This window comes from Coregonus clupeaformis, chromosome 28, assembly GCF_020615455.1.
Source record: "Coregonus clupeaformis isolate EN_2021a chromosome 28, ASM2061545v1, whole genome shotgun sequence".
Lineage (NCBI taxonomy): Eukaryota > Metazoa > Chordata > Actinopteri > Salmoniformes > Salmonidae > Coregonus > Coregonus clupeaformis.
In genome coordinates, this window is record NC_059219.1 from 11,401,909 (window position 1) to 11,415,794 (window position 13,886).

General features: G+C 43.8%; 1 protein-coding gene across 4 annotated transcripts in view; it reads left to right on the plus strand.

Annotated features, from left to right (window-relative positions):
- The first annotated feature begins 6,100 nt into the window (after positions 1–6,100).
- LOC121570085 (disintegrin and metalloproteinase domain-containing protein 15) overlaps positions 6,101–13,886 on the plus strand; it is a 33,860-nt gene continuing 26,074 nt past the window's right edge. For all 4 annotated transcript variants that reach the window (XM_045208566.1, XM_041881560.2, XM_045208567.1 and 1 more), the window contains exons 1-3: positions 6,101–6,864; positions 8,287–8,378; positions 13,703–13,779. In XM_045208566.1, the coding sequence (XP_045064501.1) occupies positions 6,600–6,864; positions 8,287–8,378; positions 13,703–13,779 (434 nt within the window). In that variant the 5' untranslated portion in view covers positions 6,101–6,599. The remainder of the gene's footprint in view (positions 6,865–8,286; positions 8,379–13,702; positions 13,780–13,886) is intronic.

Below are 13,886 nucleotides of genomic sequence, written 5' to 3' on the forward strand. Positions count from 1 at the left end.
GGGATGTAGCCTGCTGATAGAGTGGCGTTTGCAACCAGGTTGTGGGTTTGATTCCCAATGGGGCCAGCAAAAAAAAAATATGTATTCACTAACTGCAGTCAGCCTGGGATAAGAGCCCTACAATGACTAAAATGTAAATAAATGTAAACAAATTCCCAGTTTTCAATTGAGAAATCAGCTATCAGTGTAATGGACATCGTGAATCTTTTCAGGCTCATGAAAACATGTAAATTCAACACTTGATATTGCCATGCTTTTTATATTTTTGTTCAATATAGTAATAAAGGTCATAATATAATGTATACACATAATCAAGCTCCAAGAAGACACCCACCGTGAGTAGAACATCAGTAGTAGCTACATTAAAACTCTTGGGAGCTCCTCTACACAGCATGCACATATTCATACAGACAGGTCCAGCCTATTTACCAAGTTTTAAATAGGCAGACTAACATTTATTATTCCTCTCCTTTTTCATCCCCAGAATTTGGCACAGGAAGGTTTGTACAAACTGTGTGGTCCTGTTGGCCGACCCACATCCAAATAAACAAAGAATACAATGTCTCCTACAAAGTAGAAGCCACTTATACTGTTACATTATTAAGCCCATCTGGATATCACAAAGGGTGGATTTCAAGAGTTCTTATAGGTGGTAAACGAATATCTCTAGGAAATTGAGCAGCTACTGGTCGACTGAGTACAAATGGGAATAAAACAAATTATTGTTCAGAGAAAGCTTTGCCTCTACTTACATCATGCTCTATTTGTGTGGAAATTCAACAGCCAAGCTTTGAGCTTACCCCATTACATTTATAAGTGCATTCTTGTTTTTCTTCTAATTCCCATGGTTTCCAAATGAAGCAGTAGGGTTTAATGAAATGAACACATGAAAATCAAGTCCAGGAACTCTATGGCTAATAAGATGCCGTTCCTCACATAAACACCACCTTATATGCATATAGGAACGTGACTAAAAGAAAAGAAACCTTGCCTAATCCAGACGTGAACTATATGTAATTGTTGATGCAAACTTGTGCACCATTGCTGGTTGAGGTATATTTCAATGTATTCAATAGGCTTTAGCACAATGTGTACAATCCTGTAAGAAATGCACTGCTCGTGTGTCGAGTAAAGCAGTGTTTAGCTGAGAGCAGCTTACTGTAATAGCATTAGACACTACGTATTCTGGTCATACTGAAGCCCCTACCTACAGTACTGCACAGATAGGGGCGAAATGATGAGTATACTGTTTATTTTATTTATTCATTTATTTTCACCTTTATTTAACCAGGTAAAGCCAGTTGAGAACAAGTTCTCATTTACAACTGCGACCTGGCCAAGATAAAGCAAAGTAGTGCGGTAAAAACAACAATAACACAGAGTTACATATGGGGTAAAAACATAAAGTAAAAAAAATACAACAGAAAATATATATACAGTGTGTGCAAATGTAGCAAGTTATGGAGGTAAGGCAATGAATAGGCCATAGTGCAAAATAATTACAATTAGTATTAACACTGGAATGCTAGATGTGCAAGAGAGATTATGTGCAAATAGAGAGATGCTGGGGTGCAAAATAGCAAAATAAATAACAATATAGGGATGAGGTAGTTGGGTGGCTAATTTCAGATGGCTGTGTACAGGTGCAGTGATCGGTAAGGTGCTCTGACAACTGATGCTTAAAGTTAGTGAGGGAGATAAGAGTCTCCAGCCCCAGAGATTTTTGCAATTGCGTTCCAGTCATTGGCAGCAGAACTGGAAGGAATGGCGGCCAAAGGAGGTGTTGGCTTTGGGATGACCAGTGAGATATACCTGCTGGAGCGCAGACTACGGGTGGGGTGCTGCTATGGTGACCATTGAGCTAAGATAAGGCGGAGGATTTGCCTAGCAGTGATTTATAGATGGCCTGGAGCCAGTGGGTTTGACGAGCGAACATGTGGTGAGGACCAGCCAACAAGAGCGTACAGGTCACAGTGGTGGGTAGTGTATGGGGCTTTGGAGACAAAACGGATGGCACTGTGATAGACTACATCCAATTTGCTGAGTAGAGTGTTGGAGGCTATTTTGTAAATGACATCGCCGAAGTCAAGGATCGGTAGGATAGTCAGTTTTACGAGGGAATGTTTGGCAGCATGAGTGAAGGAGGCTTTGTTGCGAATAGGGAAACCGATTCTAGATTTAACTTTGGATTGGAGATTCTTAATGTGAGTCTGGAAGGAGAGTTTACAGTCTAACCAGACACCTAGGTATTTGTAGTTGTCCACATACTCTAGGTCAGACCCGTCGAGAGTAGTGATTCTAGTCGGGTGGGGGGTGCCAGCAGTGTTCGATTGAAGAGCATGCATTTAGTTTTACTAGTGTTTAAGAGCAATTGGAGGCTACTGAAGGAGTGTTGTATGGCATTGAAGCTCGTTTGGAGGTTTGTTAACACAGTGTCCAATGAAGGGCCAGATGTATACAAAATGGTGTCTGCGTAGAGGTGGATCTGAGAGTCACCAGCAGCAAGAGCGATATCTTGATATACACGGAGAAAAGAGTCGGCCCAAGAATTGAACCCTGTGGCAACCCCATAGAGACTGCCATAGGTCCAGACAACAGGCCCTCCGATTTGACACATTGAACTCTATCTGAGAAGTAGTTGGTGAACCAGGCGAGGCAGTCATTAGAGAAACCAAGGCTATTTAGTCTGCCAACAAGAATGCGGTGGTTGACAGAGTCGAAAGCCTTGGTCAGGTCGATGAAGACTGCTGCACAGTACTGTCTTATCGATCGCGGTTATAATATCGTTTAGGACCTTGAGCGTGGCTGAAGTGCACGGCTGACCAGCCGGAAACCGGATTGCATAGCGGAGAAGGTACGGTGGGATTCGAAATGGTCGGTGATCTGTTTGTTAACTTGGCTTTCAAATACTTTGAAAGGCAGGGCAGGATGGATATAGGTCTGTAACAGTTTGGATCTAGAGTGTCACCCCTTTGAAGAGGGGGGATGACCGCTGGCAGCTTTCAATCTCTGGGGATTTACGAAAAGAGAGGTTGAACAGGCTAGTAATAGGGGTTGCGACAATTTCGTGCTAGTTTTAGAAAGAAAGGGTCCAGATTGTCTAGCCCAGCTGATTTGTAGGTCCAGATTTTGCAGCTCTTTTAGAACATCAGCTGTCTGAATTTGTGTGAAGGAGAGCGGGGGTGGGGCGGGGGGGGGGTGGGGGCGCATGGGCAAGTTGCAGCGGAGGGGTGCAGAGTTGATGGCCGGGGTAGTGGTAGCCAGGTGGAAAGCATGGCCAGCCGTAGCAAAATGCTTGTTGAAATTCATCGATTATTGTAGATTTATCGGTGGTGATAGTGTTTCCTAGCCTCAGTGCAGTGGGCAGCTGGGAGGAAGTGCTCTTATTCTCCATGGACTTTAGTGTCCCAAAACTTTTTTGGAGTTAGTGCTACAGGATGCACATTTCTGTTTGAAAAAGTTAGCCTTTCCTTTTCTGACTGCTTGTGTATATTGGTTCCTAACTTCCCTGAAAAGTTGCATATCGCGGGGGCTATTTGATGCTAATGCAGTACGCCACAGGATGTTTTTTGTGCTGGTCAAGGGCAGTCAGGAGTCTGAGGAGAACCAGGGGCTATATCTGTTCTTAGTTCTGTCTTTTTTGAATGGGGCATGTTTATTTAAGATTGAGAGGAAATTACTTTTTAAAGAACAACCAGGGCATCCTCTACTGACTGAATTAGATCTATATCCATCCAGTATACCTGGGTATATGCAGAGAAACTAAGAATTAAAGGCAAGAGATTAACAGAGGGGAAAGTGGGATACAGACATTTTTCATGCTGGCATTTCCACCACAGGGATAGCGTTTCAAAGGTATTTTGAGCATTTCAAATTCTGGCCCGGGTTGAAAAATGCATGTGTGGAAATCTGGCCCATGAGGTCCGATACACTTCTGGTTTTCATTCTTCTCTAATCAGGGACTGGTTTAGACCTGGGACACCAGATGAGGTGAGTGCAATGATAGATGAAGTAGGAACAAAAACCAGAGGTGTTTCGCTATTCCAGGATCGTAATTGAATAGCCCTGCTGCCTGGGTTGACTAAGGGTTGAAAATGCCAGTGTGAAAGACCTATAGAGAAACTACAGCGAGGGGGAGAGACTGGTGTAGTAGATAGTGAAGGATTGCCATCTGTGTGTTTCACTTAGCACTAAATCAGCTGAAGTGTCATTACTGTTATTAGTCCTCCTTATGCTCTCTGAAGGGGATTCGTTTCACAAATCACGCAAAATTAAGCTGCTGCACATTCAGCATGTGGGAGAGAAGTGCAACATGGTGGAAGTGTGCAGTGCACAGACTCTAATCCAACTGGCCTCGGGAGTTCAAGCGCTCCAGAATCATCCTCATGATGGACAGTATTGAGTATTCATACAGCAGTGGTGACGTCTAGTACCCATGGTCAGGGTGATTCAAATATCTCACTCAACAGAGAAAATATATTTTCATGTCTTGTCTCGACTTTTCTACGTCTTGCCGGTCTGTGGCCATACTGTTCTACACACTATATTAACCCTTTGCCCATTGTCATTTATCTGACTGCCCCATTTCTCTGTCTGTCCACCCTTTGCTGTGGCTGCCTGTCTTTAGCGGGAGAAGAGGCGCACTCTGTTCCTTTATAACCTGCAAATTCAGAGGCGCATCTCATACACCAAAAGGCAACGCACACGACTCATGCAGCTAGGAACAGGAGAGAAAACGGTGCGTACTGTGTGTATTTAACTACTCTCTCATTAAACAGTTTTAAATATCTTTATTTTCCTAAAGGCCTTTGAACCCTTCTATTTCCTGATTTAGTTGATGGGATGGCTCTTGGATGAACTCATGACAGAATGACAGTGCCTTTAATTTTGAAGTCAAATGGGCTCACTCTTTTCCGGGAATGATCTCCAAGACAAATCTAAACAAACACAGACAAACTCTTTGGGACGCAGCCTCCCTCCCACTCTCTTTCCTGGGCCCTTCTCTCTCCATCCGGTCTTGCATGCTGTCGTATTTTCTTCTGTTCTGTCTTCTTCACTAATGCTTTTCAATCCATGGCCTGTGACCCCCAATAATCTAATTAGGGCAAATATGTTCCTTTCACTGAATTGTACTGTTATTTAACACTGCCCCTTCTACCTACTGTACTACCTCTCTATTCCTCCCACTTTTCTACTCTCTCTACCCTTCACCTCCACTCTCTCCCGCTCAGGTGTTGTCTGGTGTGTTGTCCAGACTGGAGAGGCTGGGCTGCAGGCTGCGGTGGTGCTGTGTGTGTGGGGAGAGGCAGAGGGGTGACCGGGCCGTGGAGTGCACAGTCCCAGGCGGCTTACTGTCCCCAGTGCTGGAGGGACCTGGGCAGGACCTGTTACGCCTGTGTCCCCACTAGTAACTGGGACCCAGAGGAGAGCTGTTCAGACACAGACATGTACTATGTCCATTAGGGCGACCACCTAAATCACATGCAGACACATTAAAGGCATTTAGCATATTAGTCCACTACAGGTTTTGGTCCTCCATTTTTTTCAATAGCAATAAAAGCAAATTTGCCGAATGAACAGCTGATCAGCACCCACTGTTCAATTTTTATTATGGCTCATTTCTTTTAAGTATTGTTCTGAAGAAAATGGTTTCTTTCCTTGAATCCCTGTCCGAAGTTTTTTTTTTCCTGTGACTAATTCATTGTTAAATCGACTAGACATATATAACAATAACATCTGTTCTCCAGAGGTTTTAGCAGATTGCAGTTGTTATTTAGCAATGCTGACAATTTACACAACTGGAGATCCAGCAAATCCTTTGGGATGTTCAGACAATAGGATGACATGATATTATCAGATTAAATAGCCTATGTGTAAGGGATACAATTGCATAATAGTTTAGTAACACTTAATTAGCTTAAGTGCATGATTTTATAAATGGATTTTGTATTATTTTTTAGAACTTCCTATATAGAAATCTTGTGTAAGGTTTGTTAGAATACGCGGCTCTCTAGAATGTGTCCGCAGAAAGATTCAGGCAGTAAAGAGTTAAAGCCCAAGAGAAAATCCCGCCTTGTACTGGGGTTGAAATGCGATTACACCATCGCTGTAAACACGCACTCAGTCTTGTGCCCAAATGATTTGCGTGTTCGAAGCGGTCTGCCTTTCAGGAATTAAGATTTTCTAGATCGCACTTGGGGAGTTTAACGACATCACAGTGGGCCTATCTCTGCTACGGAAGGGACATATGTTGTAGTAGCACTGTGTGTAAAGGTACTGGAAATATGACCCTGAGATAACTGCAGCCAGAAGCTACGGACAGCGGGTCGGTCTTGTTTAGAGGCTTGTTACAGGACTTTATGGTGTGGGCTAATGGCGCAGGTGAATGAAGCCTCTTGAACTAAAGTTACAAGTTCGATTGACTGGCCCATGCAACACTTCTGCTCTACGCGTGCCTTTGTGGATGCCTATCATGGACTTTCGCTTGACATTTGCATCTGTAGGCAAATTGAAGTAGCCATATAGTTGCCTCCGAAAGAACCTGCTGCCTTTCTCCGTTTCTGAATGCCTTGTTTTACACCTTTTACGTGGATTAATTGATGGACACGAGCCAATGTCACTGCGCAACAATGTTTCTATCTCGAGCTTTGATAACGTTGGTGCTACTCGAGACTGTAACATTTCGCGGTACTCAATCAAATACGTTACCTAGTAGCGGTTTAGGATTACTGGACGATGCCGACTCGCAGGAATATCTGCTGGCGGAAAGTCATTTGAACTCAAATAAGACCGAGATGGAGAAGACAGAAGAGAAGCTGTCTCCTTTGAACGCAACAACAGAATCGTCTCACTCCTCACTTACAAGTAGGTATTTGTAGTAGCCCTAGTTTAGCCTAGGCAACTTCAATGGAACTGTCATTAAAATGTAATTTCAGTCCTTGCCTGGGCACTCTCAAATTCACCCAAAATGACCCTAAATTGTAGGCCTATCCTACAGTAGGGATAAACCTCCTCTCTATATACTGGAGCCTAGCATGCATGCCAATTACAATTGTTTATCTGATACCTTTACTTTCTAAAAACGTATAACACGTTTCTAGTGAATTCGGGTTTAGGCCCGACCGGGACTCGAACCCTGGCCCAGTGACTGTCAAGTCCAACATCTATCTACCTCGTGAAGAGGTTCGGACCTTTTCGCTTAACTGTTAAGTTGTTGGCTTGACAGTCACTGGAGTCCCAGTTGGGGCAAATTCTCTAGAACGATGTTGGTGGCTTATGGTAGAGAAATGAACGTTCAATTCTCTGGTGGCATTCCTGCAGTCAGCATGCCAAATGCATGCGCCCTCAACTTGTGGCATTGTGTTGTGTGACACAACTGCACATTTTAGATTGGCCTTTTATTGGCCCCAGCACAAGGTGCACCTGTGTAATGATCATGCTGTTTAATCAGCTTCTTGATATCTTGGCAAATGAGAAATGTTCACTAACATGGATGTAAACACATTTGTGCCCGCAATTTGAGAGAAATAAGCTTTTTGTGCATATGGAACATTTCGGGAATCTTTTATTTCCCGCTCATGAAACATGGGACCAACACTTTACATGTTGCATTTTATATTTTTGTTCAGTGTAGATAGATAGGCTATTGTAAAATGGGCACTGGGAGGTGGTCTGCTGCTTTTTAGTCCTCGAGATACCTGCCAGCCAGTCATCTACAACTAACCTACTACAGGCTCTGGACAACAGCTGTACTAGGAACAGACAGGGGACACAGAGCCTCTTGTACTGATGTTAATGCAGCTGTGTCTGTTTTACGTGTGTGTGGAAGAAAGGAGTCAGAAGATATGCCGGCTGAGAAAGAGCATGAGCTGTTATAAGCACATCCATCATCACTGATTGGTTTGTGCAATTAGCTTGAATTGTCCATGCTTAGTTTAGATTGTGATGCTGATCTTTTTTCCTGGCATATTGAAACCATTTAATGGAAACTGTAGGTTTCCTGCATTTCCTAACCTAAACCTGTATACCAAGTTAGTTTTTCCTTACTACTAAGGGATATCCGTCTGGGATATGGCTGACTTTATCTTAACATTAGCATTGCCCAATGGGGAAGGGGGTTCACGGACTACTAGAATGTAACTTTTAGGGTCACTACTAGCACTAACAAAATAGTTTCTCCATCCCCTGATGTTAGAGTATCAAACTGATATTTATGAATCTGAATATAGCGACTCAAGCGACATAAGACAAGATTTTCCTATGAATCCCATCTCTCTCTGTCCCTAGGTTCAGAGCACCACCACGGCAAGCCACTGGAGAGGACCAGGCCCTTTGTGGTAGTAAACGGACACAAGAGAAGTCTCAGTGAGGCCCTGCAGGTGAGACTACAGACATCAAGAGAATGTGTGTGAGAGACTATCGTTCTACACAGAGCCATACACAAACATTATATTGCACTGATCCTACTTCCATTATGTGCTTTCTATTTCCATGCTTACATGTTAGCATTCTTCATTCAGTGATCCTGGAGCGCTTTTATAAAGTGGGCTTTATTTTTTTAGATAGTGTCAGAGGTTAATAGCCATTCTATTTTTACAGGTCCCATAGGAACTCAAATTTTAAACTGTAGTTTTATGTCTCAAACTAACATCAAACCCACACCTGGTTATTCCAATTGCTCACATTTTTTCCATTCGAAGGTCGTCCATGTTACGATGTTCTCCTGTCTGGGTGGAGTCAGTGATATGGGGGAATTCTTCAGGATATGATTTCAGACCTCCTGTCAGCTGCACAGGAAGTGTCCGTCCCCTTAAAGTGCCCCCCACCCCCCCCCACCTTCTTCAGATCATAGTTTTTATTCAGGAAGCTTCCTGTAAAATATGTCAAGGCGCCTACTTCCTTCCTCTGTTATATTACCACAAAAAAGGAAGCCAGACAGCAGACCCCCCCCCTTTTCCACACAGACACACGGACAGAGAGAGAGGAAAGTAGAGAATAAGAGCATGACAGGGCTACATTTTGGCACATTCACTTTTTAAGCCAGCTACTGGATCAGAATGTTAACTTTCAAAAGGTTGAATCCCATTGGCAAAACAGTCTCCATCAGGCACCAAGATGTTTGTTTGCTGGTTGCAAAGCCAACCAGGGCACTGCACTGTCATACAAATAACACAGTTGAGTGGGCCTCATTGGCTACGACTCAGCAGAGAGTCACTCCTAATTCCTACATTATTGTGTGGTTCATCCTCTGAATCACTCCAGTCATTGATGAATGAGTAGCCATTTTTCACTTGTCCTGAGGTTACTGCACCCACAGCCTACTGCTCATACTGACGAACATAACACCAGTGATTCACATACTCACTCAAAATACACGCAATGTGTAACCATGGCAGTTGGGAGCTGTTTTTAGATTGTTTGTCAGAAATTAGAGGAAATGTGGGGATGGTGCCATATGGGAGGGGTGTGACTGTGTATGGCTGCATCTGTGATACAAACTTTGTCCGTCCACCCTCATCAACACCCACCCATCCCCTGAACAGTGTAATTCCTGTAATGTTCCATTTCCCAGTCCAGGGAATGCAACTTCATCACGTTAAGTGTAGATCTTTATTTGTCTAGCAAAGCATGATTAGCTATAGATAAGACGTTCGTAAATGTTCTCTTGAGGCAAAAAGATCTGAGGGTATATTCTTTGCATATCACTAGTTAGTTCAAAATAACTACGATTTTCTTTTGATGAAATGCATGTAACTCCCAGCCCAATTAGGATCTCAGATTGATTATATGTGTGTTAGATATTAAAGAAGAAAACATGCCAGTGACCACAGTGTTACAGTTTCATTTCTTATGGTGGAGCAGGCGACTTGTGTCCTCTTGGGAGAGGCACTTGACTTGGCCTGAATAGCTTCTGTCAACATTAAACCATGAATAGATCTACTTTGTCAAACACACTTTTAGACAGTTGCCACATTAAGAAGAAAATAAAGACGTGGGAAATGCTTTATCAGTTTACAGGTAACCCTTTATTTCTGAGTTGTGTTCTGCTGCTCAGTGCTCACCTCTCTGGTCCCTGCTATTATTTGCCTCCACACTGTGTCTCTGATGAGGTAAGTTCAGTCCCAAACCAACTTGGCTTTGAATGGATTTGTGACTGGGACACACATGGGGAGCTCTGATGTGTAAGGCGTGCAGCAGGGAGCTTCACCTTAATACAGCTTAAGGAGGGGATCTCAGCTAATTCGTATTCTGTATTGACAGTAAGCATTTCTGCCACCCCAACCCCTTACCCTACCATTAAGACGGCCGTGTGTGATGGGGGACATTATTGTCTTACACCCAAAGCATGGTAAGACTGATTCTTTACGTGAGGGGGGTGCCTCTTATCTACTTAAGAAGGTGTCTGTAGGGAAAGTGTTTCACTAGGGTGTGTGGTGGATTGAGCCGGTTTAAGAATGGTCTTGAGTTAATCCCCAACCAGGGGTCCTGTTTATATAACCAGATCATTAATTATACCCCAAAAGTAATTCAAATCACTGAGTACTTCTCTGAGCCCAAGTGAAGGTAATGCCAGTAGGCAGGCTACTAGTTAAATGGGAATGAATCACTTTTCCTATTGGTGAGGTAAGTTCTGGATATCCACGCACAGCAGTAAAGAAACAGTCAGAGGCAGACATGAGTTCCAGTGAAATGGTTTTCACTCTTGCCTTCATACCAGCGTCTGTTGAACATCTATAAACCAGGAAGTGTTGACTCTGGTCCATCAATATTAATCAGTCAACTGCTAGGGAAGAGGAGAAGAGCCAGCAAACACCACATTCCCTTTGGGACTGGAGTTGATGCAAAACTCCTCTACCTCGTGTTGCCCGTTGTGCATTAATTAACTTGGCTGTTATTGTAATGCAAAGGGGATACACAAGTCATGAACTGACCCAGAGCTTTCCCCCAGATAGTGGACAGGCACACTCCACTGACATGTCCAGACTTGATCCATAATCAGGATCCAGGGCTGCTCTGGGTCAGACTAAATAACAGAGAAGCACTACAGGGACTGAGGAAGACAGACAGACATCCCAGGAGCTGACTGATTGTATTTCCCTCCCTCGTACTTCCGTTGAGCTGAAAGAGCTGGAGAGGAATCACGACTCGCCCTGTCCCTCCCTCTCTCCCTTCCTCCGTTACACCCCCTCCGCCCCTTTCCCCCTCTCCTCCTCCCTGCTTTCTTTCTTCTGCTGTGGGTCACAAGCAGCTCTGGGTCTGAATGGACCCCACCCATCATTCATATGGCGGTGAGCTCATCTTGTTACTGGTAGGAGATCATGGCCTGGGACATTACCTCACTGAGGGTTAGAAGGAGAGGGGGCAAATAAGAGGGTGAAGGTAGAGAGTGGCGGAAGGAGAGGTAATGGCAGCAGAGATGGAGTGGACATGGTTGTCGATAGGATAAAGAGTGACAGAGAGAGGTGTAAGAAGCCAGTGAGAGTGAAACGAGAGACCAGTTGCGAGTGTGAGGTAAGGGTTCAGAAAGAGGAAGAGGGGGGAGAGAAGAGATAAGGTAGAGACGAGGAGAGAAATGGAAGAGAAATTGTAATGAAGCTCAAAGAAGAATGACAAACAAAGCGTGGAGAGGGTGGGTGTTTCTTGGCTGAGCTCCAGATATTTGGGTGTGATCCTGTACTAGAGCCCTGAACAGATGTAGCTCTGGAAGGAGCCCTGTTTCTACTCTGACCTCTGACCTCTCACCCCAAAACCACAATCCAAGACAGCTGGCCAAAAGCTGCAGATGTTTGAGAGAATGTGTGCATCTCTTTCTCTCCCTTTTTTCTTCTCTTTGGTCACATAACTGACATGACTGTAGATTGCTTGTTTTTTTGCCTTGTCGTGTGGCGCCAGATCTCCACCCAATGTGCCTGGAGTCTTTGTTGGTCACCCATTGGACTCTCTCAGTACAAAAACACAGACCCACCCAATGTAACTCAGTCACACTCTCCTTACATACTTTGGTGAATGACCTCACCAAAGCCCTCTGATTATAATAAAGACTATAGAAACTAGAAATAGACCGAGTTATGTTTTCATTCAAATGTATTGGAAATCCCCCTCAATTATCAGCTTCTACTTCTGGGATTCTTCTTGGATTATGATATTCTTGGATGTGGAACCAGTTAAATTTTTTACATATCCAATGACTGGAGAATGCTGGATTCCAGTGTGAATAGTTATGTTATTACTAATAGCCTCTTAGAGCCTATGGTAGAGGGACACAGTTGTGTGTGTCATATGAACCATGATGTTGTTAAAGTATTTCTGGGACTGTGGACAGTAGAATGCTTCAGAGTGAATTAGGTGTCAGTTGTTGTTGTTGGACTTGGGTACCCGGCAGTGACATTATCCAGCATGATTTCACCGGTCAACAGAAGAGGTAGTCTCTCGGGTTCCTCATAGTCACTAACTGCTACTTGGAACTGAACAGACCTCTCTGGCATACTGTCACCACCCTATTACCTTACTGCCTGTGCTCCTAGTCTTAGTCCCATTTCCAAGCCTGATCCTCTGCCAATTCCTGTCAGTTAGCTGGAGAGGAGAAAGCGAGGAAGTAGCACTCTGTGGTGGGGAAGGAGGGAAGCTCCAACAGGAAGGGTTTCACCTACTTACTGTCTTCAAAGGTGGAGCCGCTAAACGGGCTAGAAAGCGACAGAATGGCAGGAAGAGAGAGGGTGTTGAGATGGAAGCCAAGGGGAAACTGACAGGAAAAGAGGGAGAGGACGCAATTTACCCACCGCCGCCTCGGCAGTTGGTGAGAGAAATGTGCAGCAGGCAAAGGAAGTCCATTTATAGCCTGGTCCTTAGTGCCTATGAGGGGTAATCCTGGCTGACAGTCTGTACACTGATTCAGCTCATTTGGGCTCTAGTATTGTGCTTAGGTGTCAGTGCCAATCAAGGACTGGGTGCTGCCCGCATTTAGAGACTTTGGGTTTATTTTAGAGAGCATGCAGGTGTTGACAGGTATTGCTAAGGGGAGGCTGCAGCCATAGACTAAGTATAACTTTAACCGCACCATCTTATTTCATGTCTGCTGAGTGGTTTGATGGGATGAGTATTGATTGGCTGAAGGGATTAATAGTATATAGTGTTAACCAATTTGAGCGTTGCGTAATAATGGAACTTTAGTGAGGAGAAAGGATGAGAGCTCCATAGCCGTCTACTACATCTGAAATGTTGTCCATCAGCCTCTAAAGGAGAGAGGTCATTGTGTACATAACAGCCTCAATCCTTTAACCTTCCCCAGGTTAATAAGAAAGACCACATGGTGGTCCTGTATATTACTGCTGTTTCACTAAGAAGATTGTCCCTTTGCCCCGTTTGCCACTTCAAGCTGCTCTTGGCTGCATTCACTCATTAAGGCACTCATCACGCGCTAATCATGAATACACCATGTTGCAACATTGAGCAATTACAATAACAACAGCTAACAAAGTAAGTGCTGGAAAATTGTTCGTTGGACAATGAGTCAAGAAAAAGCATGAACATAATGATGGTTAATTTGGCCACACAGGGTCATTGCTCCCTTTTAGCACATCAGTTGTTAAGGGGAAGTGTCCAACCAGGTTTTAGTAATACAGTTAAATTATCCACTGACTTATGAGGATAAAAATCACAGTACACATTCATTATCATGTGTATGTTTCTTTCCCATTCCCAGAACGGTCACCCAGACAAGCTACAGTGTGGTCTTCAATTTGGAGGCAGCATCTATATTTTGGACCTGGAGAAAAACCAGTAAGCTCACCTAACAAAATAGAATCCATTTTGAAATATCATATATTTTAATCTTAGGCTTTAGCTATCTGAATGGGGAGTTGTGATGCAGAAATCCCCCAACCTTT